Below are 26,563 nucleotides of genomic sequence, written 5' to 3' on the forward strand. Positions count from 1 at the left end.
ATATATATATATATATATATGGTCAGAAGTTTGCATACAGTGACATGAATGTCATCAAAAACACTAGAATTGGGTGCACAAGTTTTAATTTTCTTTGGATTTTCTGAAATCAACACCGGGTCAAAATTATACATACAGGGTCAAACATTTACATACGCTCACTTAGATTATTAATTCAGAGGTGCTGAAACTTCCAAAATGTCTCTTATCTTGCCAAGGCCGAGGTCTCTTAACTTCCTGTTAGTGATCATGATTGACTACAGCTGGTAGCTTCTCTTTGCCTTCATTAAAAGGGTTTATTTACAGCACTCATTGGATTGACTAACACACAGTAAAATGGGAAAGTCCAAGGAGCTCAGTGCAGATCTGAGAAGGAGGATCGCAGATAGGCACAACTCCAGAATGTCTTTTGGAGCCATTTCTAAACAACTGCAAATTCCAAGATCAGTTCAAACAATTGTATCCAAGTTATTGTGAGGTGTAGTCACTTTGCCAAGCCACTTTGCTTCAAGAAAACCCAAACTGTCACCCTCAGCTGAAAGGAAATTGGTTTGGATGGTCAGGAACAACCTGGGAACCACCATGGCACAGCCCTGCCATGAACTGGAAGCTGATGGATCACTGTCTACAGTTCAGGTCACCATGGACTAAGAGGCTGCTATCCAAGAAATACCCCCCTGCTCCAAAATTGACACCTTCAAGCTTAAATAAAGTTTGAAGCTGACCACATGGACAAAGAAAAAGCCTTCTGGAGGATAGCTGTATGGTCAGATGAAACAAAGATTGAATTGTTTGGCCACACTGATCACCATGTGCAGAGGAACACTATACCAGCTGGTGGTGGTTGGATCATCATGCTCTGGGGCTGTTTTGCTGCCAGTGGAACTGGTTCATTGCACAAAGTGGATGGCATAATGAAGAAGGAGGACTACCTCAGAATTCTTCAGCATAAACATCAGAAACTTGAACATGACTTGGGACTTGGGAGTTACAACAGGACAGTGAACCCAAACACACATCAGAGCTGGTTGTGGAGGATAAAGCAGGCTAATATTAAGTTTAAAACAAGTACTGACTTCAACCCTATTGAAAATATATGGACCATGCTTATAAGTCGAGTCCATGCCAAGAAAAAAAGACAAATTTAATTGAACTCTACCAATTCCACCATGAAGAGTCATGAAATATCCAACCAGAATTCTGCCAGAAGCTTGCTCATGGTAAAGAAAAATGTGTGGTCAAGGTAAATCTTGCAAAGAGACATTTTACCCAAATATTAGGTGTGCTGTATGTATAATTTTGTCTGTGTGATGATTTCAGAAAACCCAAAGAAAATTAAAACTTGTGCACCAAATTCTAGTGTTTTTTTTTCAATAAAGGATGTATGCTGTACATTCTGCCACAGAAAAAGAACAGTTCAAATAAATTACTGAAAGCCCAAATATTGCCATGACATTCATATCCAAGATGACATTCATGTCACTGTATGTAAACTTCTGACCACACACACACACACATATATATATATATATATATATATATATATATATATATATATATATATATATATATATATATATATACACACACACACACACACACTCTGATGTACCATAATTTTAAGTATTAGTTGTTGTGTATTGTACATCCTTTACTCTTAGAACCTGTTAAGTACTATAAAAAGTTATGGTCCCTGCAATTAATATCCATACACTGATAGCACAGAGCTAACTATTAATTATTCATCATTAATTTAGACTGTTTTTCTTCAACCACTATCACCCAGTATCAATGACGGAACTCTTACACATCAGTGACAGTCCCTTTCTTTCTTTTGGATACTTCTTTTGAAAATAACCTCGGTTACAGGGTGTTCTACAATTCACAGGCTTCCTTCAGACTTTCTTTCTTTTTATCTAACTTTTTTGGACAGTGACACTTTTTGATTAAGGTTAAGTTACCTGAACCTACAGTATCTCCATCCTGGTTATAGTTGCACCTACTTAATACACTCTCCAAAAATAAAGTATATTACTGTACCTTTAGGGGTACAATGGCTTGTCAACTGGACAGGACCTTCTAAGGTACCCTTTATATACTGTCTGGGAATATATGTAACTTTTTGGCCCTAGAAAGGTACACATAGTTACCTTGAGGTCCAATAATGAGCCCTAGGGGGTACATTAGTGTAGACTGTACCTTGGGGGACAGAAATGGACTCCTACTGTACCCCTATTTCTGACAGTGTACGATGAATGAATAATATTAGCAAATGCTTTCTTTAGTGGTTACACACATCAGGGAAGTTAAATAATTTCTTACTAATAAGCAGACATAAGCCCAACTGAAGGTTTTGCCTGAAGCCTTGCATGGGTGTCTAACATCTGTATTGTAATATATTTATGGCAATACAGATAAACCCCTGTAAGACCCCTTCTAGCAAAATGTTTCTGGATGCTAGACCATTCTCAGGTGGGGTTTACATTAGACCGTATCAGCGGATCATCAGATTAACGTTTTTAAAACGATTAGCGTGCACACAGCAACACCAATACACGATTCGCGTGCACACAGCAACGCCAATACACGGATACGCTCGGCTCCGCAGGCATCCTGCGCTCCAAATCACTCCGCCCTGAACAGCGAGTGCCCTCTGGAGGGTGCGCACTCCGGCCCTGCGCAGCTCACAGAGCGCGCGAGTATAGCGCACGAGCAGTGATTCGGGACTGAGCTGCTGTGTGTGTGATCTCAGTGCATATCACTTACCACTTGCAAGTGGAAGGATGGCAAGCCTAAAGACAATCATAACTACACAATGGGCAGTATTTGCATCAGTATTTGCAGTATTTTCATACTTTTATACTCTTTAATGAAAGGTGATACAAGGCGGAAGTCCGCGCCGTTTTTCAGCAGTCGCGTCACATGACCAACGCCAGCGAATCAGGAAGGTGGATGTCACAGTGACGTTGTCCAATGACGACGCCAGCTAGAGCTCAGCACAGCGTATCCGCGTATTCTCAATGTTTACACAGCACTGGACCAGACACGATCTGGATTGAATACGTGGACCCTGGCGGATTCCCGTTTCCCGGCGTTTCCAGGTGTTTTAATGTAAACGGACAGTGCATCCGCGAAGAAAACGAGACAGATACGGTCTAATGTAAACTTGGCCTCAGAATAGCAGTGGCATTTACATCATAATGGCGGTTACTGGCTATTGCTCTGCATTTTTAAACATTAATTATAATAAATAATAATGCCTAGTCATATTAAGAGTGTCACTAATATTCTTTAATGTAATCTTTATATTAAAGAACATGAACTGTGAGGCAAGTTTTCTTCTGCAAGACCTCAAGCAGCCTACCAAAAGCTTTCATGTCACTAATCTCAGGAGTGTACCATGGAGAGAAACAAGAGGCTGGAAAAGGTGTATTTATCTGAGGAGTAAATGTATCAAGAGTGACAGAAATATGAGTGTTAAAGTTAAGAAATAAGTCAGTAGAAAGTAGAAAAAGAAGTCAAATCAAAGGCATTTCAGAATATGGAGGTGCTAGTAGATCTAATTTTTATGATATGCTGGCTGGGCAGCACAGTGGTGTAGTGGTTAGCACTGTCACCTCACAGCAAGAAGGTCCTGGGTTCGAGCCCAGCGGCCGACGAGGGCCTTTCTGTGTGGAGTTTGCATGTTCTCCCTGTGTCTGTGTGGGTTTCCTCTGGGTGCTCCAGTTTCCCCCACAGTCCAAAGACATGCAGGTTAGGCTAATTGGTAGCTCTAAATTGATCATTGGTGTGAATGTGAGTGTGAATGGCTGTTTGTCTCTATGTGTCAGCCCTGCGATGACCTGGCGACTTGTCCAGGGTGTACCCCGCCTCTCGCCCATAGTCAGCTGGGATCGGCTCCAGCTTGCCTGCAACCCTACACAGGATAAGTGGCTACAGATAATGGATGGAAGGATATGTTAGCTTTCATAAAGTTGGCTTTCATTCAGTGAATTTGTGATCAGAGATACTGGTCAGGACAGAACCAGACAGATGAGTGATGTCTAAGCCACTAATACAGACAATATCAAATGTGAGTACCCGTGTGTATGAGTAGAAGAAGAAGAAGAATATACTCAAGCACAGACTTAAGCACACAGTAAAATTTGTCCTCTGCATTTAACCCATCTGAAGCAGTGAACGAACACACAAGTGAACAATGAGCACACACGTACCCAGTGGGCAGCTATGATACAGCACCCAGGGAGCAGTTGGGGGTTAGATGCCTTGCTCAAGTGCACTTCAGCCTCAGGACAACGTCTGTAACAAAGTTGTGTAATTTCTAGATAATCAGTTCTTTAGAGTGTTGAAAACATGTTGAAAACATTTTGAAGCCTGCTCTTCATCTGAGCCATTTTGTGTACTCCTGACTTGATGTATGAGCCCTTTTATTGGGCAAAATGAATTTGGGCCCTATTTTTATAGTGTCTTTTGTTGCATGATACACCCACATTTAATTTTTAACTTCATATAATTCTATTTTTGTAGATACACAAGGGATGCAGATATATACCCGCAACTAAATTGTATGTGTTATTTAATCAGTATTATTAAGTGTCAAGCATCATATGACCTATAGTTAGTAAAATACTTATTCAAAGTATTCAAGGTTGATGTGCAGGAGGGATTTACAGTATGTCCAGTGCATATGAAAGTTAAAGCAATTTACAATAATGAAATTTCCAAAAACATACCGCAAAACTGTATTTTATATAATTTTGTTTATTCTATAGAGATACCACAAACAAATGGTATTGTTTTGCCACCATTTCAGTCCAACCTGAGGCTGGTGCTGAGACAAAATGAGCCATTCTGTTTGAGAGGAACTCCAAAAGTCAGCTCTGTTGGCTAGCTATCTATGAATAACAGAGTCAGCCAGTTACAACTGTGGCACTCAACTTAGAATGATATTCAGAAAACCAGGATATTTGCCTGTATGGTTATCATAAAGATACCTGTAACAACTTCATAAATCCCAGGCTTATCATGAACATGCATGCCCTTAATTTAACTCATAATAAGTGCTTTATTTCAAATTCAGTGTGCTAAAGTACAGAGCTACAAAAAAATTACAAAAATTGTCACTGTCTTTATACTTATTAATTTTTTAAATTAATTTCAGTAAGTGCTATTTTTGTTTCATATATTATTATTTTCATTGATTCATTTAATAAAACATGTTATTTAATTTTTTATCAATTAATTTTAGTTGGTCATTTGTTAAAGTACTTATTGATACTAGATTCAGTGTGAACTCTAGGTTCATTATATTAATTACCTTCTTATTAATAATACGTTAAAGCAATATTCCTTCAGACTATTATCTTTTACTTATTCCTGTACTTCATTCATTTCTTTGTCACAAGTGTCATTAGTTCTTACGAACTGTTCCACATTCTCCCCATTACCCTTCTATCAGTAACACTGACATGTTTGATATGTCATTGATTTGCTGAAACCTGCTCAATTCATCTAGCACTAATAGTTCCAGATTCCTACTTTCATACATAACTTCTTCAAGAACCTAAGGATCCTGACACCCTTACATAAGATACATTTACAGTATGTATGGATGTCTCTACAGATCTCACTAGAAGTCATAAAAATCACAAACTGTTTCATGTTTACAGTGTTATATATGGTCATAATAACATTTGTCAGAAAGATCAATAACAACCTGCTTTCTCCATTTCCAATGACCTGTCCATTGGCTGGCACAGAGAAAGGGACAGCTGTGTTTTTTTGGTCATTGCTGTGGCTACCTCCACGCTCAGCAGCCGTATCCTCTGCTCCGCCTCCTTCTCAGCCTCCGGTTGTTCCTGCTGGTCGGAGTTCCAAAACCTCTCTTGGCTTTATCTCCACCCCTCTCATTTGGCCTGTAAGAAAGAAACCGGAGACCGCAGTAACACAGGCCCCTAAATACCCTGCTGTACAAGTGACTAAAGCACCTCCCTTACCGACAAAAAGTATGACAAACATGTCCCCTGAGCCGAGAATTCCCAGAGCACTAACCAATGCCAAGAAAACAAACTTTACAACTAGAAGGCCAGCCTATTCCCACGTATTGTGGCCACATAACCAGACTGAAAAAGTTGAGTCCTTCCAGGTGGTCTCAGTCAGTAATCGTAAGAATAAGCCTTTGACTCCACAGTGGGACCTGAGTGAGAGCAACGAGAACAGCTCTGAAGAAATTGATTTTCCATCAGGATTTGACTCAGAGTCATTTCTGTATGACATTGATTTAGATGAGAATATTTTCAGTTTATTTGAATTCGATGCTACCTACTCTCTAGATGAAAGCCTGGCCACTACCACCCCTAACGTATCGCTGTTAGAAATGGCAAGTGTTCCTACTACCACAGACAATGCCCCCTTTGAGCAAGTTGAAACACAGAACAGCATGATGCTTATCAAAGCTCCAGGAGGGTCAGATGTGCAAATGAACCAATCTGGACTGAGCAGACTAACTGGACAAACAACAGAGCCTCCCTCACTCTCAAGGCCAGCAATATCCCCAACCTACCCCGGTTTAATTAGCACTGTGCACTGGGATCGCCCAGAGGTTACAGGTACTCAGTGCATCTTTACAGATGTTAAGAGGCATCAACAAGGGTGTACCAAGGTGTCTCCTCTGCTACAACCTGCAATCAGTGCACATGGGCAGACTGGAACTTTAGAGGAACCTTATGGCAGGGCAGTAATGTCAGAAACCACTCCAAGCATAGCTGCCTCCCTGAAGTATTCCTCTGATTATATCCCTTATCAAACAGGATTGTTCACAGAACCTTTGAGAGCAAGTCACTATCCTTCCCAAAGTAGCTATCCCCTCAGAGCAGAGGCACATCCTACTTTATATATCAGCCCAATGCCTGCCATGACGGTTCAACATGACTATGCCATCAGGCCCAGTCCATTGTCATTTGCCACTATTTCCTCGGCTCCAATATTTGCCACTGCTGAAAGCTTCCTTGCCCCTGGTGCAAAAGACAGTGATGACCTGGCCCTGCCCAGAACCCAAAACCCACACAATAACAACTTTAACTCTTTGAGTACCCCTAACCTTGTTGCTTCCTACCTGGTCACTGAGGGTACACTTGCTGCATCATTGGTGCCCAGCCAGTCTAAATTAGACTCATTCCAGGAGCTGGAGCCATCACATGTAAACAGACCGCTAGAGCCTCTATACAGGAGCTTAAACAGACAAAAAGACAATAATCCTTCAATGGCTGATCAGTGGGGTCTGTCATATGCCTTTCATATTTCTGTCAGTGGCAGTTCTGAGTTACTACATGCTGCAACCCCTACCATGACAGACAAATGGGGCAGTATTCCTTCCTCACTCCTTAATTCAAGCTTTGAAATGAAAACACTGAGGGACGATGGACTGCCCTTGTTCAGCTCAACCTCTGACAATAATTTTGACTCTGGTTTCATGTCATCCCCTGATTCACTTGGTGCCTTGAAGGCCACAGAAGTGGACAGTGCCACTGAGATGGGAAGCTATGCAGGAGATGAGGAAGCCCTATCTGACTTCAGGAATCAGTATTATTCAGTGATGATGCAGAGTTCAAACATACTTGGAGATGAATCTGAATTCCCTTTTCCATCTCAGGATTTTGATGAATCCACCATATCAGCCCACAGCTACATGTATACAAGAACCCACAGTGACAGTTACATTAGCAGCCCATGGATACAGATTTATAAAACCACAAGTACTGCTGTCATTAATCCAACAAGCACTTACTGTCACAACAGAACAGTTCAACTCCTTAGTTCTTATAGCAGTACTGCCATTACAGAGCACACTCAACCCAATACACTTACTATCTCACAATCTAAGCTGCTGAGCAAAGACAGCTCACTGATCTCCAGCTCAATCTCCCCAATGATGTCAATCTTGACTGTGGATTTACCACATTTGCCAAACACAGAACATGATCATGTATCAGGTTTTTCTCAAGTAACTAGTAAATTTCATCACACTTCCACCTTTCCCAGCAGACAATCATGGCCGTCAACATTAGAAGCAAGTGTACATAGCCTTGGTCTAGACATTCATCCAGTGGATACAAGCATTGAAAGAAGCCACACTGAGGACCTTCAGGATACTAAACATGCTCAATTCTCAACAACAGAGCAGCTTTTTTGGTCTGTGAATGAATCAGCAAAGCCCTCCAGCAACAGCAACAATGTCCTCATTGTTCAACCCATCACCACAGATAGAGAAATGCATCCATCTCCCCCGTCTGCTTACGACCAGTCCTTTGTCTCCACAAATGGCACGTTTCCTCTGGCCTCCCCTCCTAAGGGAGTCATTGCAGATTTGCACTCTGTGCCCACTGATGCCACCCATGGAACCACTACAGACTCCTCTGAATTTATCCCATGCCCATGTAAAACAGTTTTTTACAGTTCTTGTCATTGTGGACTTTCAACTGGGAACAGTATGTTTTCCAATAACAACATAGTCCTTAGAAAGAGATATAGCTTCTTCCTAATCATATCTTTGCTGCTGATCACAGAATGATGATTTAAAGGGAAGGAATAATCAGCTTTTTAAAATTTGCAGATTTTAGGAGGCTCTTGATTGTGTTTTAGTGGGGGTAGAAGGATATTAACAATAGTTTTCACAAACAATAAATTATTTCTGTGTGGTATTCATGCTGCAGTAGCTTCTCCTTGTGATTTTGTTGGGTGGTTTTTTTTTTTTTTTTACATTATTCAACTTTCATAGGAGACCACTATACCAAATATTTCTAGATTTGAAAATTGCTTTAATTTTTTTTTAATTATTGCTTGGGCAAAATATATTGATAAATATATTGCTTTGTGATGAAGGGATTTTTCTTTCTGTAGTCTCCTAAGAAGGTTTTGGCATGTAGTAGAGATGCATTGAGCGCTAATCCTACACTAACAATATAAAACATGACCGCCATCTTGTGATGGCTGTGGGGCATAGCAGTAGGTTGCTTACATTAGAGCACTTTCTGATGTGTATAAAAGCATTTGGTTGTCTAAAATGCTTGTGATTCTTTTGAATTTTAAAGGGCCCATATTGCAAACTTTTTCCTCCTGTCTCTTTATAAGGTTTGCATGGTTTTATGTACCAAAAAAAAACCCTATTTGACATAACCATTTCCCAACCTCGTTTTTCATCCTTTGGAAAAACACATCCTGTTTTTACTGTACATTTGGAATTGATTGGTTAACCTTTTCATGAGTGTAATTACACCATGCTTGTGGCCTAGGGTGCACAAGTGTATGGAAAAAATGAGGAGATAAATAAAGACATCTGCAAAACAAATACACCATTATATGGTTGAATAAACAAGCAAGCTGTAATGGTACACCAACAAAACTCACAGATCTCACTTAAATGTACTGTTGAATGTCAGCAACCCCAAAACTAGGCTTATATTACAAAAATTGGATGTCTTTTCATTTCCGCCATTAGTTACAGTCCAAATTTAGGAAAATGCAGTTGCTACCCTGACTGACGTGAATCAGTGTTCAGCCACAGGACCTGGATGAAACTATTTAATGTTCACTGTTCACACTGAGTAGTCACTAACTAAATCTAGACTCAACAATAATGAATTAGACTATTTACAAATTTGCTGTTAGGTCTAATTTGGGTGGCAATGTCTAAAATACATTTTTAAAAATTATTTAGATTTAAATTCTAAATGTGATTTAGAATCACTTCAGCATGATTGGGTGGATCGCACCTACAGAACAGGATGTCATATGTACATGTTCTTTAACTGTTGCAGTGATATCACAACTGTGCAGAATTTAAAATTTGCTGGTCAGTTTAGTTTGAAAATATATAATGTATGGATTAAGGAAAACAGTTTTTGATGATATGGGCCCTTTAAATGATTGAGTATGCAATACTCCTGGACAAAAGGATTATGCAATAAAACAAAAATGATAAGTAAATAGAATTATATTAAAACAAATACTGTATCTAACAATGTGCATTTTATTCAGAGTTGTCTCTTTATTTCCCTACTGCTGTGCTACACAGACTACCACACTACTAAAAGATTTTGTCACTACTAACTAATGTCATCTTTATTCTATTAAACAAATTGATCTTTATTCCTATTTTAATTTTCAGAGTTTACCTACTACAGGATTTCTTTAATTGTCTCAGATGACCAACACATCACAGATGAATCCATAGCACAATGGGTATGACGGAATATGGCTGTATATCTAATGTACATCTGTATTGTGATTAGTCAACATATTTGGATTTAGATTCCAAACTGATGATGATTAAACTACATAATATATTGTGGTGTTAATGGATTTTTACTTGTATTTTTCACTATTATTACACGGTGGTGCAAAGATATTAAGTTTATCTTTGAGTGGTTAAGATATTTCATGACTAAGCATAGCAAACAAGTGAAATATTTTTCAAGTTGAGAAGATAAACTTCATATCTTCACACCACCATGTAATATCTCATCTCATCTCATTATCTGTAGCCGCTTTATCCTGTTCTACAGGGTCGCAGGCAAGCTGGAGCCTATCCCAGCTGACTACAGGCGAAAGGCGGGGTACACCCTGGACAAGTCACCAGGTCATCACAGGGCTGACACATAGACACAGACAACCATTCACACTCACATTCACACCTACGGTCAATTTAGAGTCACCAGTTAACCTAACCTGCATGTCTTTGGACTGTGGGGGAAACCGGAGCACCCGGAGGAAACCCACGCGGACACGGGGAGAACATGCAAACTCCACACAGAAAGGCCCTCGCCGGCCATGGGGCTCGAACCCGGACCTTCTTGCTGTGAGGCGACAGCGCTAACCACTACACCACTGTGCCACCCCACCATGTAATATTGTTTCATTATATAGACACAGCCACACAAAAAAAGGCACAAGTTAATTAAAAGAATTTTAATTATGAACCAGTTCGCCATTTTGACAACAAACATCTAGTCAGCAGGAAAACACTGGGGCTGATGTCATCAGAGTGAAGATATCGGAAAATATGTCACTCAAATCCATGATGTATTTTGAATGAAAAATGTGAGTTTTTCAACACGATAAACATAAACTTCATATCTTCAAGCCAGTGTGTGATATTCTTTTTATTATATAGACACATTCACAAACAAAAAGTACCCAAATTTGGAAAATATCTTATTCAATGTCCCGGATATAGTTTGTATGAAAAATACAAGTGATGTATTTCCCAGTAAAACGCTCATGTCTTTATATATATATATATATATATATATATATATATATATGGGGTGCAGGTTCGAGCCCCATGGCCGGCGAGGGCCTTCTGTGCGGAGTTTGCATGTTCTCCCCGTGTCCGCGTGGGTTTCCTCCGGGTGCTCCGGTTTCCCGCACAGTCCAAAGACATGCAGGTTAGGTTAACTGGTGACTCTAAATTGACCGTAGGTGGGAATGTGAGTGTGAATGGTTGTCTGTGTCTATGTGTCAGCCCTGTGATGACCTGGCGACTTGTCCAGGGTGTACCCCGCCTTTCATCCGTAGTCAGCTGGGATAGGCTCCAGCTTGCCTGTGACCCTGTAGAACAGGATAAAGCGGCTAGAGATAATGAGATGAATGATATATATACACACACACATTTTTATTTATTTATTTATTTATTTATTTATTTTTGTACCTTCCTACAGTTGAACCAAACATTCCAGGACTGGAACCACACTATTTATGTAACTAATATAAGGTGAGAAAGATTCACTGACTTTCTGATGTCACTGGATATCAGCAGATATTCACATTGTTGTTATTGTTATCAATGTTCTTAGACAAGTTTCTCTTTTTCCCCCAGCACTCTACCTAGCACTGACTCCTCTAGTACTACAAGCAATAGGTAATGCATTATACCTTTACTTATACTTATATATACACTATACCCTACTTATGCAGTATAGTGTTGTTGTTTTTCTAGATACACTTGTAAGGCCCTGCTGGTGTACAGAAATACAACAGGCAAACTTCTGACAGATGCTGACATCCAGAACAGGCTCAAGAACGTTCCTGCAACCAGATTTACTCTAGATAATATAGCTGTAAATGCAATTGGTATGAACCTTAATCAACTTCCAATCATATTTACATCTCTTTTGAGTCTCCTAAAACATATTTTTAAAGCTCAAAGGGGGTGGCTCACCCCTCCCAGAATGTTTTGAAAGCACGTGAATGCTACCTGCTAGCCTTCTGTCCAGCAAAACTTCTGCAAATTCACTGTTAGTGATCCCGTCGAAACCCCATCTCAAACTTTTTCCTCATCTCTGTCTCACATGTGGAAGCTTTGAACAAAATATGCCTTATCTTTTCTTGCCTTTGTGGCTTCTTATGGGACAGCCGAGGCTAGTTCAGGTTAATTACAAATTACAGAAAACAGAATGGATTGGTCAGAAAAATTAAGATATAGATACTTTGAGAAAATATCTTCAAGTTCATGTTACAATTTAAACTGTATTGCCTAGGATGTCACAGCATTGTTGTGGATTGCTTTTGGAATATTGCTACATTCAAAAATGATAACTCACTACTTGATGCAGAGAATTCTGGGAAGGGTGAACCTGCCCCTTTAAGATGATATTTTGAGCTTCAGCTAAAACACACAATTAATTGTTTATTTCCAGCAATCATTTTTTTGTATAATTTATTAATGTGTTAAATGATCTATACCCTATACCCTAGATTTGAATTCAAATTAATAGTTAAATATGAAACTATCAGCCTTGAACTGAATTTAAATACAACTATCATACATAAAATGAAGCTTGAGTAATCTTACTAATTAAATATTTGGAACTTTACTCATTAAATATTTGGAATCCTCTAGTAATCTTGTGCAGCCATATAATCATTGTGTCTGATTGCTTCTCCAGAAAATTGTCAGGTGGAAGAGACTCCACTGCATTATAAATGGCCAGAGAGCAGACCATCAGTCACACATTACATTCCCTGCTTCCCTTACAAAGAAGAGAATGCATCTAGGACATGGTGTGTAGATAATGGACTTTACAGTATAATTGAACAGTACTGCACTAATTATGGATGTCAGGGATTGCAAAGCAAACAATCTTCTTGATCCTCTTTTTTGCCCTGAACATGTGTGTGAACATTTTTTCTCCCTCTCAGCATGATCAGCCCAGAAAATTATTCATCATTTTGGGATCAGCCAGACCTCGTGAACTGCAAAGATATAGAAGACATTGAAGTTTCACAAGGTGACATTTCTTTAACTCTTGAAATTAATAATTTGTTGTTTGTTGATTACTGATAAATGAAAGTTTAAGATTAATGAATTAAGTCACATACTGTGCATTTATTTGAAATAGAAAATGCTGCAGAGATAGCTGTTCAACTTGCTGACATCACAAACAATGAGCTTTCCACTGTGGAGCTGTCAAAGGTTGTTACTGTCGTGACGAAGCTGGTGAATGTGGCCCGAATTAATGTCACCTTGGCTTCTACTGTGATCAACATCATTTCCAACGTGATGATCAGCTCAGAGTCCGTGCAGCTGGCTGCCTCAGATATGTAGGTTATTTTCTGGCTATTAAAGAATGACAGTAGCAACTGTTCAGCGTGGATTTAACAATGCTATGAAACCTAATTCAATCACCTGTGTCAGACACTGGGGTTTTCACTATCATCTAGACCACTTCCTCTGAACACAAGCACTTACTGTTAACCATGAAAAACATGGTTAGAACATGGGGATAGAACATGCAGACTGAAAACTCAATTTTTTTTTCTTTGCTGCAGCTTAAAAAGAAATAAAGTTACTGATGCTGCTGATATACCATTATGATTGAGAAGATGGCAAGATTTGAAAAAAAAAATCCAATAAGGGTTTAGAGTAGGCAAGAATTGTCCTAGTTTTAATTATGACATTAATCACTGCATATTTGGGTTAATTTTACACTGTGTGCACAATTATTAGGCAAGTTGTATTCCTGATGATTAATTTTATCGTTGAACAAATACAGTGCTCTCAGTCAATCCAAATTGTTAATAAACCTAAAACCAGAATGATTAACAAAGGAAAGGGGAGTTTAGGCCTTCTCAGGGGAATATATAAGTGTGCAGAATTATTAGGCAACATTTAGTGTGCAGAATTATTATGCAACTAAATGAAAAGCTTAAAGTTTCCCATCTCACTTGTTTATTTTAATTTTCAGTGTAACAAATAAACAACTCAGAATTAACAAATAAACACTTCTAGCATTTCAAAAATATTCAGTGACCAATATAGCCACCCTTCTTTTCAATAACTGCCATGAGCCTTCCATCCAGTCTGTTAGTTTTTTGATTTGTTGACAATCAACTTTTTGTGCAGGAGCAACCATGGCCTCCCAAATGCTATTCAGAGTGGTGTATTGTCTTCCCTCGCTGTAAATCTCATGCTTAAGAAGGGGCCACAAGTACTCAATAGGGTTTAAGTCAGGTGAGGAAGGGGGCCATGTCATTACTTTGTCATCTTTAAGGCCTTTGTGGGCTCGCCAAGCAGTGGAGTACTTGGGTGCATGTGATGGTGCATTGTTCTGCATAACAATCATGGCCTTCTTGAATGATGCAGACTTCTTCCCATACCACTGCTTGAAGAATGTATCTTTTAGAAACTGGCAGTAGGTTTGGAAGTTGATGTTAAGTCCATCTTCAACCTGAAATGGTCAAACTAGCTCATCCTTAATAATAACAGCCCATGCCATTACCCCTCCACCACCTTGCTGGTGTCTGAGTCAAATGGCCCTTTTCCACTACCCTTTTTCAGCTCACTTCAGCTCGCTTCAGCTCACTTCAGCCCGACACGGCTCGCGTTTCGACTACTTCAGAACAGCACGACTCAGCTCGCTTCAGCCCTGCTTAGCCCCTAAAACTCGCACCGTTTTGGAGTGGGGCTGAAGCGAGCCAAACCGTGCCGAGTGAGGCTGGGGGCGTGAGCAGACACTCCCCTGTGCACTGATTGGTGAGGAGGAGTGTCCTCACATGCCCACACACGCCCCGCGAGCACGCTGGGATCTGTAAACACCGTAAACCCGGAAGAAGAAGAATTACGAATTATGAGAATTTCTGAAGCCTTATGCGCCTCGCCTCATCTATACGCTCTTGCCAGTATCTGTTGGCGTTGTCGGTGACAACAAGCCACAGCACCAAGACCAGCAACACTAACGACTCCATGTCCTCCATGTTTATTGTTTACTATCCGGGTCGTGAGACTACCGCTTAAAACAGGGGTGTCAAACCTGATCCATAAAGGGCCGTGTGGCTGCAGGTTTTCATTCCAGCCATGCAGCAGCACCCTGATTTGGCTTATTCAATCAACTGACACACCCACCCTTTAATCAAGGGTGGGTGTGGCTGCAAGTATTTGACTGTGTGAAGACAGTTCAGTTGATTGAATGAGCCAAGTCAGGTGTGCTGCTGCATGGCTGGAATGAAAACTTGCAGCCACAAGGCCCTTTATGGATCAGGTTTGACACCCCTGGCTTAAAAGCTCACTGATGTCACTGTTTGCGCCGCTTAACGACATCACGTGACGTCCACCCACTTTCGCTAACTCCACCCAATGTGTCCACCCACTTCCAGCCAGCACGGTTCAGCGCGGTTGTAGTCGAAATGCAACTCCAACAGCCCCGCTCAGCTCGACTCAGTACGGCATGGCTCAGCCCGACTCAGCCGCGTTTGTAGTGGAAAAGCGGCAAAAGTGCCCTGTGTCCATTAGTTATCCAGCTATGGGCCCATCCATCTGGTCTATCCAGAGTCACTGTCATTTCATCCGTCCATAAAACCTTTGGAAAATCTGTCTTCAGATATTTCTTGGCCCAATCTTGACATTTCAACTTGTGAGTCTTGTTTAGTGGTGGTCGTGTTTCAGCCTTCCTTACCTTGGCCATGTCTCTGAGCACCGAACACCTTGTCCTTCTGGACACTCCAGGCCGGTTGCAGTTCTAGAATATTGTGGCACTGGAGGATAATGGGTTCCTGGTAGCTTCATGTTTAATCCTTCTCAAGTCTTTTGTGGTTAATTTGTGTCTTTTCTTCTCCACACATTTTTTGCGACCCTGTTGACTATTTGCAACAAAACGTTTGATTGTTCTGTGCTCACATTTCTATAGCTTAGCTATTTCAAGAGTGCTGCATCCCTCTGATAGGCATTTTACAATTTTTGTCTTTTCAGTGTCTGTTAAATCTCTTTTTTGGCCCATTTTGCCTGAGATAAAGAAGCTGCCTAATAATTATGCACACCTTAATATAGGGTATTAATGACTTTAGGTCACACCCTCCCTCATTACACAAATAAATACAACCTGAGAATGCTTAAATCCAATTAGCATTTAAGTGTATCTAGCTTGCGGTTGGAAAACATGCATAGAAATAATGGTAGGGTCAGAGTACTCACTTGCCTAATAATTGTGCACACAGTGTACAATATGGCTTCCACACTCATTAGTTGGTACCTTTGGTATAAGATAGCATTTGATTCAGCACATGCAGCGTTTTTTGTGTAAAGATCTCTTACTATGGTTTGAAGCATAAGCTCATGCTCAACTTAATCCATAAAAACATCGGTCCTCTCGTCTCATATTAAGATGTTATTGTAGTAAGACCCTGATGTGGGTGGAATACTGAAGCGTGGCAGGCGTGAAATGAGGTTAAGCACCAACTTTATTCTGCGTTTCTCACTTTCGCTTTTCAGCTTTTGCATTCACACACACACACACACACACACACACACACACACACACACACACACACACACACACACACAGGCATGTGCTCTGGTCAAGAGAAAGCCTCTCTCTTTGCTCTCTCCCTCCTTTTCTACCCTCTGTTGTCACTGCAAAACACACAGAAACAATGTTAATTGACAACAGGTGTACTGACTTTGCCACTCACCTTCCCTGGCACCGCCCTCATTTCACAAACTGACGCTCAGCCACAACCCCGCTGCCACATACCCCCACTGCCTGACTCAGGCCGGGGAGCTGTCTGGCCTGCAGCGGACTCTCCCCCCCCGATGGAACAGGAAGTCTGCCACCACTATCTGGCCCCGGCCTGTGGACCACCTTGAATTTAAATGGCTGGAGGGCAAGATAACAATGGGTGATCCGCACATTGGCATCCTTCATGCAGTGGAGCCACTGGAGGGGTGTGTGGTCCGAACAGAGGGTGAAAGGGCATCCTGACAGGTAGTATCGGAGGGTGAGGACTGCCCACTTGATGGCCAGGCACTTCTTCTCAATGGTGCTGTACTTACTTTCATGCATTGAGAGCCTATGACTGATGTACAGTACTGGACGTTCCTCACCTTCTGGGACAGAATGGCCCCCAGCCCTCTGTCCAATGCGTCTGTCTATAAAATCAAAGGGAGAGAGAAGTCAGGGGAGTGTAGAAGTGGCCCTCCACACAGTGCAGCTTTTACCTTGGTGACGGTCTGTTGGCACTGGTCCATCCACTGGACTGGATCTGGTGCCCCCTTTTTAGTGAGATCAGTCAGCGGGCTGGTGACGTTTGAATAATTAGGTATGAACCTGCGATAATTGCTAGCCAGCCCCAGGAACTGTCTCACCCCTTTTTTGGTCTTGGATCTCGGGCAGGCCGCAATCGCTGCAGTCTTGTCAATTTGGGGGTGCAACTGCCCATGACCCAAGTGGAAACCCAGATACCATACTTCCACTCACCCAACAGCACACTTTTTTGGGTTAGTTGTGAGACACACATGCCTCAGCAACTCTAGGTGTTCTAAGGTGTTCTAGATGACCCACCATACCCCTAAGGTTTTCTAGGTGCCGCAGCCAATCATTGCTATATATAATTGTCATCGAGGTAGGCTGCTGCATAGACAGTGTGGGGGTGGAGGATCTTGTCCATGAGCCGCTGGAACATGATGGGAGCCCCAAATAACCCAAAAGGAAGTGTGACAAATTGGTGTAATCCGAATGGTGTGGAAAAGGCCGTTTTCTCTCGGGATAGAGGAGTCAAGGGGATCTGCCAATATCCCTTTGTCAAATCCAGTGTCGAATAAAAGTGAGCAGCACCTAATCGGTTGAGCAACTCATCAATGTGAGGTATTGGGTATGTGCCAAATTTAGACACTGTTGATTTTTCTGTAGTTCACACAGAACCAGACCGACCTGTCAATCTTGGGAACCAGGACCACCGGGCTGCTCCAGTCGCTGTGGGACTCCTTGATTATGCCCCTTTCAAGCATGGCCTTGAGTTTGTCATGAACCACCTTTTTCTTGTGTTTGGGTCAACAGTATGGGTGGCTACGCACCACCACCCCGGGGGCATTTCAATGTGGTGGGCATGGCTGAGAAGGGGCGAGAACACATTGGAAAATTCCTTTTGCAACTTGGCAACCTCTGTGAGTTGGGCGGATGAAAGGTGGTCTCCACAGGGCACCGGAGTGGTTTGAGTAGTTACTTTTGTTTTTACCTCCGGTCCCAGCTCCGCCTTCTCTGGAACTACTGATGCCAATGCCACAAGGACCCCCTTGTTCCAATGTTTTAGCAGGTTGAGGTGGTATATTTGTAGTTCCCCTCCCCTATCCATGTGCCTCACCTCATAGTCGACATCCCCGATTTGCTATGTGACCTTGAAGGGCCCTTGTCACTTGGCAACTAATTTAGAGCTCGAAGTGGGCAGTAACATGAGTACTTTGTCTCCTGGGGCGAACTCTCTAAGGCACATGCCCCTGTTGTACCACCGGGCATAACGTTCTTGTGCCTTCTGTAAATTCTCCTGGGTTAAGTGTGTGAGGGTGTGGAGCTTCACACGCAGATCAAGAATGTACTGAATTTTGTTTTAACTTGGTGAAGGTCCCTCCTCCCAATTTTCCCACAGCATGTCCAAAATGTTGCGAGGCTTATGCCTGTATGACAATTCGAACAGAGAAAATCCCATGGAGACTTGTGGGACCTCTCGTACTGCAAATAACAGGGGCTCAATCCATTTGTCCCAATTACGTGCATCTTCACTTACAAATTTCCAAATTAGATTTTTAAGTATTTGATTGAATTGTTCCACTAAGCTTAAGTTTGTGGGTGATAAACACTGGTGTGGATGGATTTAATTCCTAATGACCCATACAGCTCGCGAAGTGTTTGTGACATAAACGTAGTCCCTTGGTCAGTTAGGATTTCTTTGGGAATCCCGACTTGGGAGATAATGTGGAATGGTGCCTCCACTATACTGTGTGCTGAAATATTGCGGAGAGGCACAGCTTCCAGAAATCACGTTGCATAGTCCACCAGGATTAAAATAAAGTGATATCCCCGTGCTGACTGATCTAATGGCCCGACAAGATCCATGCCAATTTTCTCAAAGGGGGTCTTGATTAGGGGGAGAGGTCACAAAGGCACTTTTGGAGTGGCCGCTGGATTTACTAGTTGGCATTCGTGGCACGCCACACACCACCGACGGACATCCCTGCAAATCCCTGGGCAATAGAATCGAGCCATTATTCGGGCAAGTGTTTTATCCTGACTTAGATGTCCAGCCATCAGATTAAAGTGAGCCACATGGAATACGAGTTCCCTATGACTCTTTGGGATTAACAACTGGGTTATCTGTTCGTTGGTTTGAGTGTCCTACGTCACTCAGAACAGCCTATCTTTAATAATTGCAAAGTACAGGAAGGAGGGTGTCGCATTTGGCTGGAGGGGTTGACCATCAATTATTCTCACTTGGTCAAATGCATGACGCAGCGTCTCATCTCATGTCTGCTCTAATGGGAAATCCTTGAGGGAACCCCTGAGAGAGGGAGGGGGAGGCCTGTTCCCCACTCCTCATATCGCCCTGATGTAGTGCTGACATAGACGATGCAGTGACAGCTTCTCCAGTCAATGCCACACCAGGATCCCCCATGACATGTTGCTGCAGAACCCGCCCACTACTACGTGCTCCATTAAAACCTCTAAATCCCAGCCAATCAGTTCCCAGAATCAGTGGGTGGGTGAGACGCAGGTTAACTGCCGCCTTTACGCTATGCTTTTCACCCCAAAATAGAATGTGGATGTACACTAGTGGATATTCGTGAACATCCCCGTGCACACACAAAACCTTCACCACTTGGAATCCACCAATGCGTGATACGTATCCCCTTGAACACTCACCAGTGTACAATACGCTCCGGCCTGATCAAGGGCAGTCTCTGGTGCATCGAGGATCTGGACCACAGCTCCTACCTCTATCGCGGAGCACTGACCCTGGAGATGCCTGGGCTCTCTGCAGCGCCAGCATGCTGGCCCAGGCTTCACCTCTGCATCAGTGTTATGGGAGTCACTCACCTGGGGGGGAGAAGACACAGACACAGAAGGGGAAGATGGGAGGACACCATGGGTGTGGCAGACTGACTGGGGGGAGCCGGCCCCTGCCTCCGCAGTAGGGGAATGGGGCAGGGACAGGAAGAGGAGAAAGAGGAGGAAGGAGGAGGAGAGAGAAAAAGAGAGAAAGTGGCAGGTCTGCCTGCTGCCGGAACCTCTGCCAAATGGTCCTCTGCCAACTCGATGGCTTGATCCAGTGACACTGGACCCACTTCGCTGTTCCTTCTGGAAGTCGTGCAATGAACTGCTCCATTGTCACCAGGTCGATGATCCTGTTGGCGTCACAGTCGTCTGCTTTCAGCCAATGCCAGCAGGTGTCCCAGAGCTGTTGGCCGAATGCAAACGGCCAGCTGACATCCTCCAATGTCAGCGTCTGGAAGTGCTGGAATGGTTGTTCTGGGCCGACATGCTGCAGGATGGCTTGCTTCAGGTCTGCGTAGATGAACCAACTGTTGATGGGGAGCTGCTGCACGGTGAGCTGTGCCTCTCTAGACAGTAGCGGTAATAGGCTCGCCATGCACTGCTTGACCGGCCACCCCCATACTTCGGCCACTTGCTCAAAGAGCACTATGAAGTCTTCCAGATCGTCGTGCAACCCCATCTTGGTGAGGGTGACATGGGGAGGGTCTGCTTCAGTGGTGGTCGAGGACCCCACCGATGTAAGCAGGTGCCGGAAGGCCTGGCGATCTTCCTGCTGGACCAGCAGCAAGCCTTCAAAGCATTGTTCCTGTTCCTTTCGGAGGGCAATCAGTGCTTAGTGCTGGCTCTGTTGGGTAGCAGTGAGGGCCTGGATCAAGTCCTTAAGTGGGGAGGACCGCATGTGTGGTCCGCTTCAGTGTCCCGGGTTTCGGCACCACTGTAGTAAGACCCTGATGTGGGTGGAATACTGAAGCACAGCAGGTGTGAAATGAGGTTAAGTGCTGACTTTATTTTTGCATTTCTCACTTTCGCTTTTCAGCTTTTGCTTTGACATACACACACATAACACACAGGCATGTGCTCTGGTCAGGAGAGATCCACTCTCTTTGCTCTCTCCCTCCTTTTCTATCCTCTGCTGTCACTGCAAAACAATCAGACATAACATTAATTGACAACAGGTGTACTGACTTTGCCACTCACCTTCCCTGGCCCCGCCCTCCATTCACAAACCAATGCTCGGCCATGCCCCCGCTGCCACAGTTATTTCCTCTGTTCTTTCTTTCTTTAATTCAGGGCACTGAAAACCATGGACAAGCTTGTGCAGAAGATTGAGTTTGATGGTCCTTCCCTGACCATCACATCCAAGAACCTGGTAGTGGGAATCTCTGCTGTCAACACTAGCAGTTTTAGTGGAGCCAATTTCAGTGTCTTTATGGCTCTGAATTCCTCAGACCCTCAGGTACACTTGTCTGTCTATTTTCTTTTTAGCCATAACTGCTTGCTACATACTATACTACATGTGTACACATAACATCAGAGAAAGTTGGGCCGGTATGTCAAAATTAAAACTGAAAACAATGATTTGAAAATAATCTTTGACTTGTATTGCACTCAAAACAATACAACACATTTATTTGAGGTTTTGCCTCATGAATTTGTTTGTTTATTTATTTATTTATTTTTCAAAATAAACACGTTTCAAATTTGATGAAATTAAACAAATGAAATTAAGTTGACCAGACAAAGTTGTCCATGTTTCTCCATGCTTTGTGCATATGGGCTTGAACATGAATTACTCATACACTATACTGCTACTTTGAATGCACTTTATTTCTACCAATTTATCCATGGTGAAGAGATTTAGCATATTGTGCTTTGTTAAAAGACCAGAGTTAAAGACGGTGATTAAAAAGCCTCCTTATAATGTCACTTGGCAGGTTAACTCATTATTGTGGAACTTACAGATAACAGAGAACTCTCTCTCGCTCTCACACACGCACACAGATCAAATACACTATGTGCCCAAAAGCATGTGAAACCTTGACCATCACACCATTGTGTCTCTTCCCCACAGTTACCACAAACTGTTACTGCAAAGTACACAATTTTATAGAACGTCTTTAAATGTTGTAAAATGACAATTTCCCCTCCCTGGAACTAAGAGGCCCAAACCTGTTCCAGCATGACAATGCCCCTGTACACAAAGCGAGCTCCATGAAGACAAGGTGTGTTAAGGTTGGTGTGGAAGAACTTGAGTGTCCTACACAGAGCCCTGACCTCAACTCCACCAAACACCTTTGGGATGAACTGGAACAGTGACTGCACCCCGGGTGTCTTCAACCAACATCAGTGTCTGACCTCACTAATGTTCTGAATGAACACAACTCCCCACAGCCACACCCCAAAATCTAGTAGAAAGCCTTCCCATAAGAGTGGAGCTTATTATAACAGGAAAGGGAGAATAAATTTGGGATGTTCAATAAGCACATATGGGTGTGATGGTCAGGGTATACATTCTTTTGACCATATAGTGTAGCTTTTATTGTTTTCTTTTTATTTAATGATATTTATTCCATGACTCTTTGCATTTAAGAACTTTCTCTATTTAAAAGTAATTTCTTCTATAAACATCATAGCTAACTGGGGACACCAGCAAACTGCTTGGGTACGTCATGATAGTGTAAAATGTGGAAATACATTTAATTCATGATTGTCCCAAAATCTCCCTTTTACAACCTTGTGCCCTGAATCAATTCGCTACATCTCGCTGGTGTCACCAAAGTGTGGGGAGGCCTTCAGGTATTAGGGCACCATTTAGGCAGAGGACATGGACCTATTTATCACTGAAACTAAGTCTAAGTGGTTCTTCTCTGACCTGTAACTAATTCTAATCATAAGAGCACTTTAGCATAATTCTTATGAGAAATTCTGAAAGATTTGATGAATGCAGGTTCTGAGTAACTTCAAGCAGGAATATTTTCTGGTGACCTCTTGCTCCAGTTATATAACTAATGATTTTCTGGAGATTAGTTAACATGTAGGCCAGAATTTCTGAAGAAGGTAACATACTTCTTTGCAATCCCACTCTCTCTTTTCAGATTGATTTTGAATCAGAGATCCATAATTCCTTAGCTAGTGTCTCACTACCTGCCACTTTGCTTCGTAACCTGAGTGAGGCTGACATTGAGATCATCTCCAGAATTAACTTCATGTTCTTCAGCAAAACAGGGCTGTTCCAGGTGAGTGCTAACCCAAATAGTTTTACAGTCTGTTCATTTGTATTGTAAATTGGATTATCCTGTTTTGCTAGCATGTAACATTTAAATTATTCTGCACAATATTGAATACAAATGGTTACTCATAAGGAGTCTAATTTCCTCAAATTCTGATGGGTATTTGTATCTACAGCATTTTGGATCATTAATGGTAAGGTAATAGATTCCTGGTGATTGTGTGTACTAACATAACATATAACATGCATTTAAGTAGAATTTTAGATGTAAAGTACCAGTCAAAAGTTTGGGCACACCAACTCATTCATAGGTTTTTCTGCATTGTGACTTTTTCTACATTTGTAGAACAATATTGAAGACATCAAAACTATTAAATAACATATGGAACACATATAGAATTTTGTGGTAAACAAAAAAGTGTTTTAAAAAACATGTTTCATATTTTCGATTCTTCAAAGTAGCCACCGTTTACCTTGATGATGCTTTGCACACTATTGGCATTATCTTAACCAGCTTCATGAGGTAGTCACCTGGAATGATTTTCAATTAACAGTTGTGCTTTGACAAAAGTTAATTAGTACAATTTCTTGCCTTCTTAATGTGTTTGAGATCAAACAGTAAATAGTAAATAATAAAAACACAGTAAACAGCCCTATTCAACAACTGTAGTAATCCATATTATGTCAAGAACCACTCAGCTAAGTAAAGAGGAACAACATCCATCATTACTTTAAGATATGAAGTCTTTTAATTAATTTAAAAAATAAAGAAAACCCATTGAATTAAAGGATATATCCAAACTTTTATCTGGTACTGTAATTTACACACACTCATCATTGACATAAATGTCATGGCAATATTGGGCTTTCAGTGATTTCTTTGAACTGTTCTTTTTCTGTGTCAGAATGATTGTATAACATACATCTTTAATAGAAGAATTTGGTGGACCAGGTTTAATTTATTTTGGGTTTTCTGAAATCAACACAGGGTCAAAAGTTTACATATGCACTCTTGGACTATTAATTCAGTGGTGCTGAAAGTTCCAAAATGTATTTTAACTTGCCAAGGCCTCTTAACTTCCTGTTAGTGACGATGATTGACTACAGCTGGTAGCTTCTCTGTGCCAATATAAAAAGGGGTTGTTTGACAAGTGCAAGTTATTGGAAGGTGTAGCCACTTTGCCAAGGTCTGGAAGAAGACCAAGGCTGTTACCCTCAACTGAGAGGACATTGGTTTGGATGGACAGAACAACCCAGGAACCACCAAGGCACAGACCTGCCATGAACTGGATTCTGCTGGAACACTGTCTAGTCATGCAAATTTTACATCACAATGGATTGAGGCTGCTGTCCAAGAAAAAAGCCCCTGCTCCAAAATCAGCACCTTCAAGCTCAACTAAAGTTTGCAAATGTCCACATGGACAAAGAAAAAGCCTTCTGGAAAAAGGTTTTATGGTCAGATGGGATGAATATTGAGTTGTTTGGCCATAATGAGCAGAGGTACAGAGCAACACTGTACCACCTGTTAAGCATGGTGGTGGTAGCATCATGTTCTGGGGCTGTTTTCCTGCTAGTGGAATTGGTGCATTGCACAAAGTGGATGGAATAATGAAGAAGGAGGACTACCTCAGATTCTTCAGCATAACCTCAAACCACCAGCATCAGCTCAAAGCTGGTTGTGGAATGGATAAAACAGAGTAATATTAAGCTTGAAACAAGTCCTGACCTTAACCCTATCAAAATATGTGGACTGTGATTAAAAGTCAGGTCTTTGCCAGGAAAAACACGAATTGAATTGAACTCTACCAATTCTGCCAAGAAGAGTGGACAAATATTCAACTAGAATTCTGCCAGAAGTTTGTTGATGGCTACCAAAAACATCTGATCAAGGGGAAACTTGTTAAGGGACATTTAATCATATATTAGGTCTGCTGTATGTATAATTTTTTTTACCCTGGGTTGATTTCAGAAAACCCAAACTGAATTAAAACTTGTCCACCAAATTCTTCTAGTGTATGTATTTAGATACTGCCTAAAAATGGAACTCTTGAGTGTATGAGCAAAATATTTGCAAGGGCACAAAATCAACCTGAATAGAATAATAGAAGTATGCAACCACAGACTGCAACGTGTGTGCAGTGCCATTAGGACTGATTACCTTGCACCTGTTCTTGATTAGTGTGCAGTCACAGCACATTCATATAAGGACTCTCAGTAACACAAAGACTTGACAAAGTATATGCTCTGTACTCTATGTCTGCCTTTACGAAGGCTTTTATTTTGTATTGCTTTTCTGGTTTTGATCCTGTTTATGTTTTTGAACATTGAGTATTGTATTACCTATGATATCCTGTCTGTTCCTCTCTTGACCACTGTTTGCTAGCGTACTTTCAATAAAACTCTTCCTGCACTTACATCTGTCTACCACCCTTACATGACCGAAACTGTCAATTGTCTAACAAGCTAATGGACTAAGAAAACTGTTTTAACTACTTTTATATGAAACTGTCATGAATATCTTCCATAAAATGTTAGTAAATAATCCCATATTATTTTTTAAAAAGTAAATTAAAAATAAGCACTGGACAAAACCCATCTATCTTGTGTAAATAAAGATACAAATTTCATTGTCTAGTGGTCAAGTGTTTATGAGATACATTGCCTTACACTTAAGATCTAGTTCCCTGTGGTGGTACATGGCACGCACAGACGGATGTCGTACAGTCAAGCCATCAAAAGTCAGGTCGATACATTCTCTTAAGTATGGGGCTCCACCATTAAAGATATATGTTGTACAATCATTCTACCACAGAAAAGAACAGTTCAAAGAAATCACTGAAAGCCCAATATTTCCATGACATTCATGTCCATGATGAGTGGATGGAAACTTCTAACTGCAACTGTATATATAAATCTAATATTCTATTTGTATTTTGTAATATGTAACAAAAGTGCGCTTCCTACAGTCCTTGGAAAATATTACTGATATAAAAGCACTGCTTTGCTAAATGTGACCTTA

General features: G+C 41.5%; 1 protein-coding gene across 9 annotated transcripts in view; it reads left to right on the forward strand.

Moving 5' to 3' along the window:
• adgrg6 (adhesion G protein-coupled receptor G6) overlaps nt 1-26,563 on the forward strand; it is a 93,164-nt gene that overhangs the window by 42,392 nt on the left and 24,209 nt on the right. For 7 of the 9 annotated variants that reach the window (XM_060914235.1, XM_060914239.1, XM_060914240.1 and 4 more), the window contains 10 exons: nt 10,166-10,239; nt 11,718-11,770; nt 11,876-11,917; nt 11,996-12,129; nt 12,945-13,059; nt 13,198-13,286; nt 13,398-13,599; nt 21,606-21,771; nt 23,411-23,551; nt 23,721-23,738. In XM_060914235.1, coding sequence (XP_060770218.1) covers nt 10,166-10,239; nt 11,718-11,770; nt 11,876-11,917; nt 11,996-12,129; nt 12,945-13,059; nt 13,198-13,286; nt 13,398-13,599; nt 21,606-21,771; nt 23,411-23,551; nt 23,721-23,738 — 1,034 coding nt within the window. The remainder of the gene's footprint in view (nt 1-10,165; nt 10,240-11,717; nt 11,771-11,875; nt 11,918-11,995; nt 12,130-12,944; nt 13,060-13,197; nt 13,287-13,397; nt 13,600-21,605; nt 21,772-23,410; nt 23,552-23,720; nt 23,739-26,563) is intronic. The other 2 variants (XM_060914238.1, XM_060914244.1) reach the window with 1 other exon arrangement.

Source organism: Neoarius graeffei, chromosome 2 (genome assembly GCF_027579695.1).
Source record: "Neoarius graeffei isolate fNeoGra1 chromosome 2, fNeoGra1.pri, whole genome shotgun sequence".
NCBI lineage: Eukaryota > Metazoa > Chordata > Actinopteri > Siluriformes > Ariidae > Neoarius > Neoarius graeffei.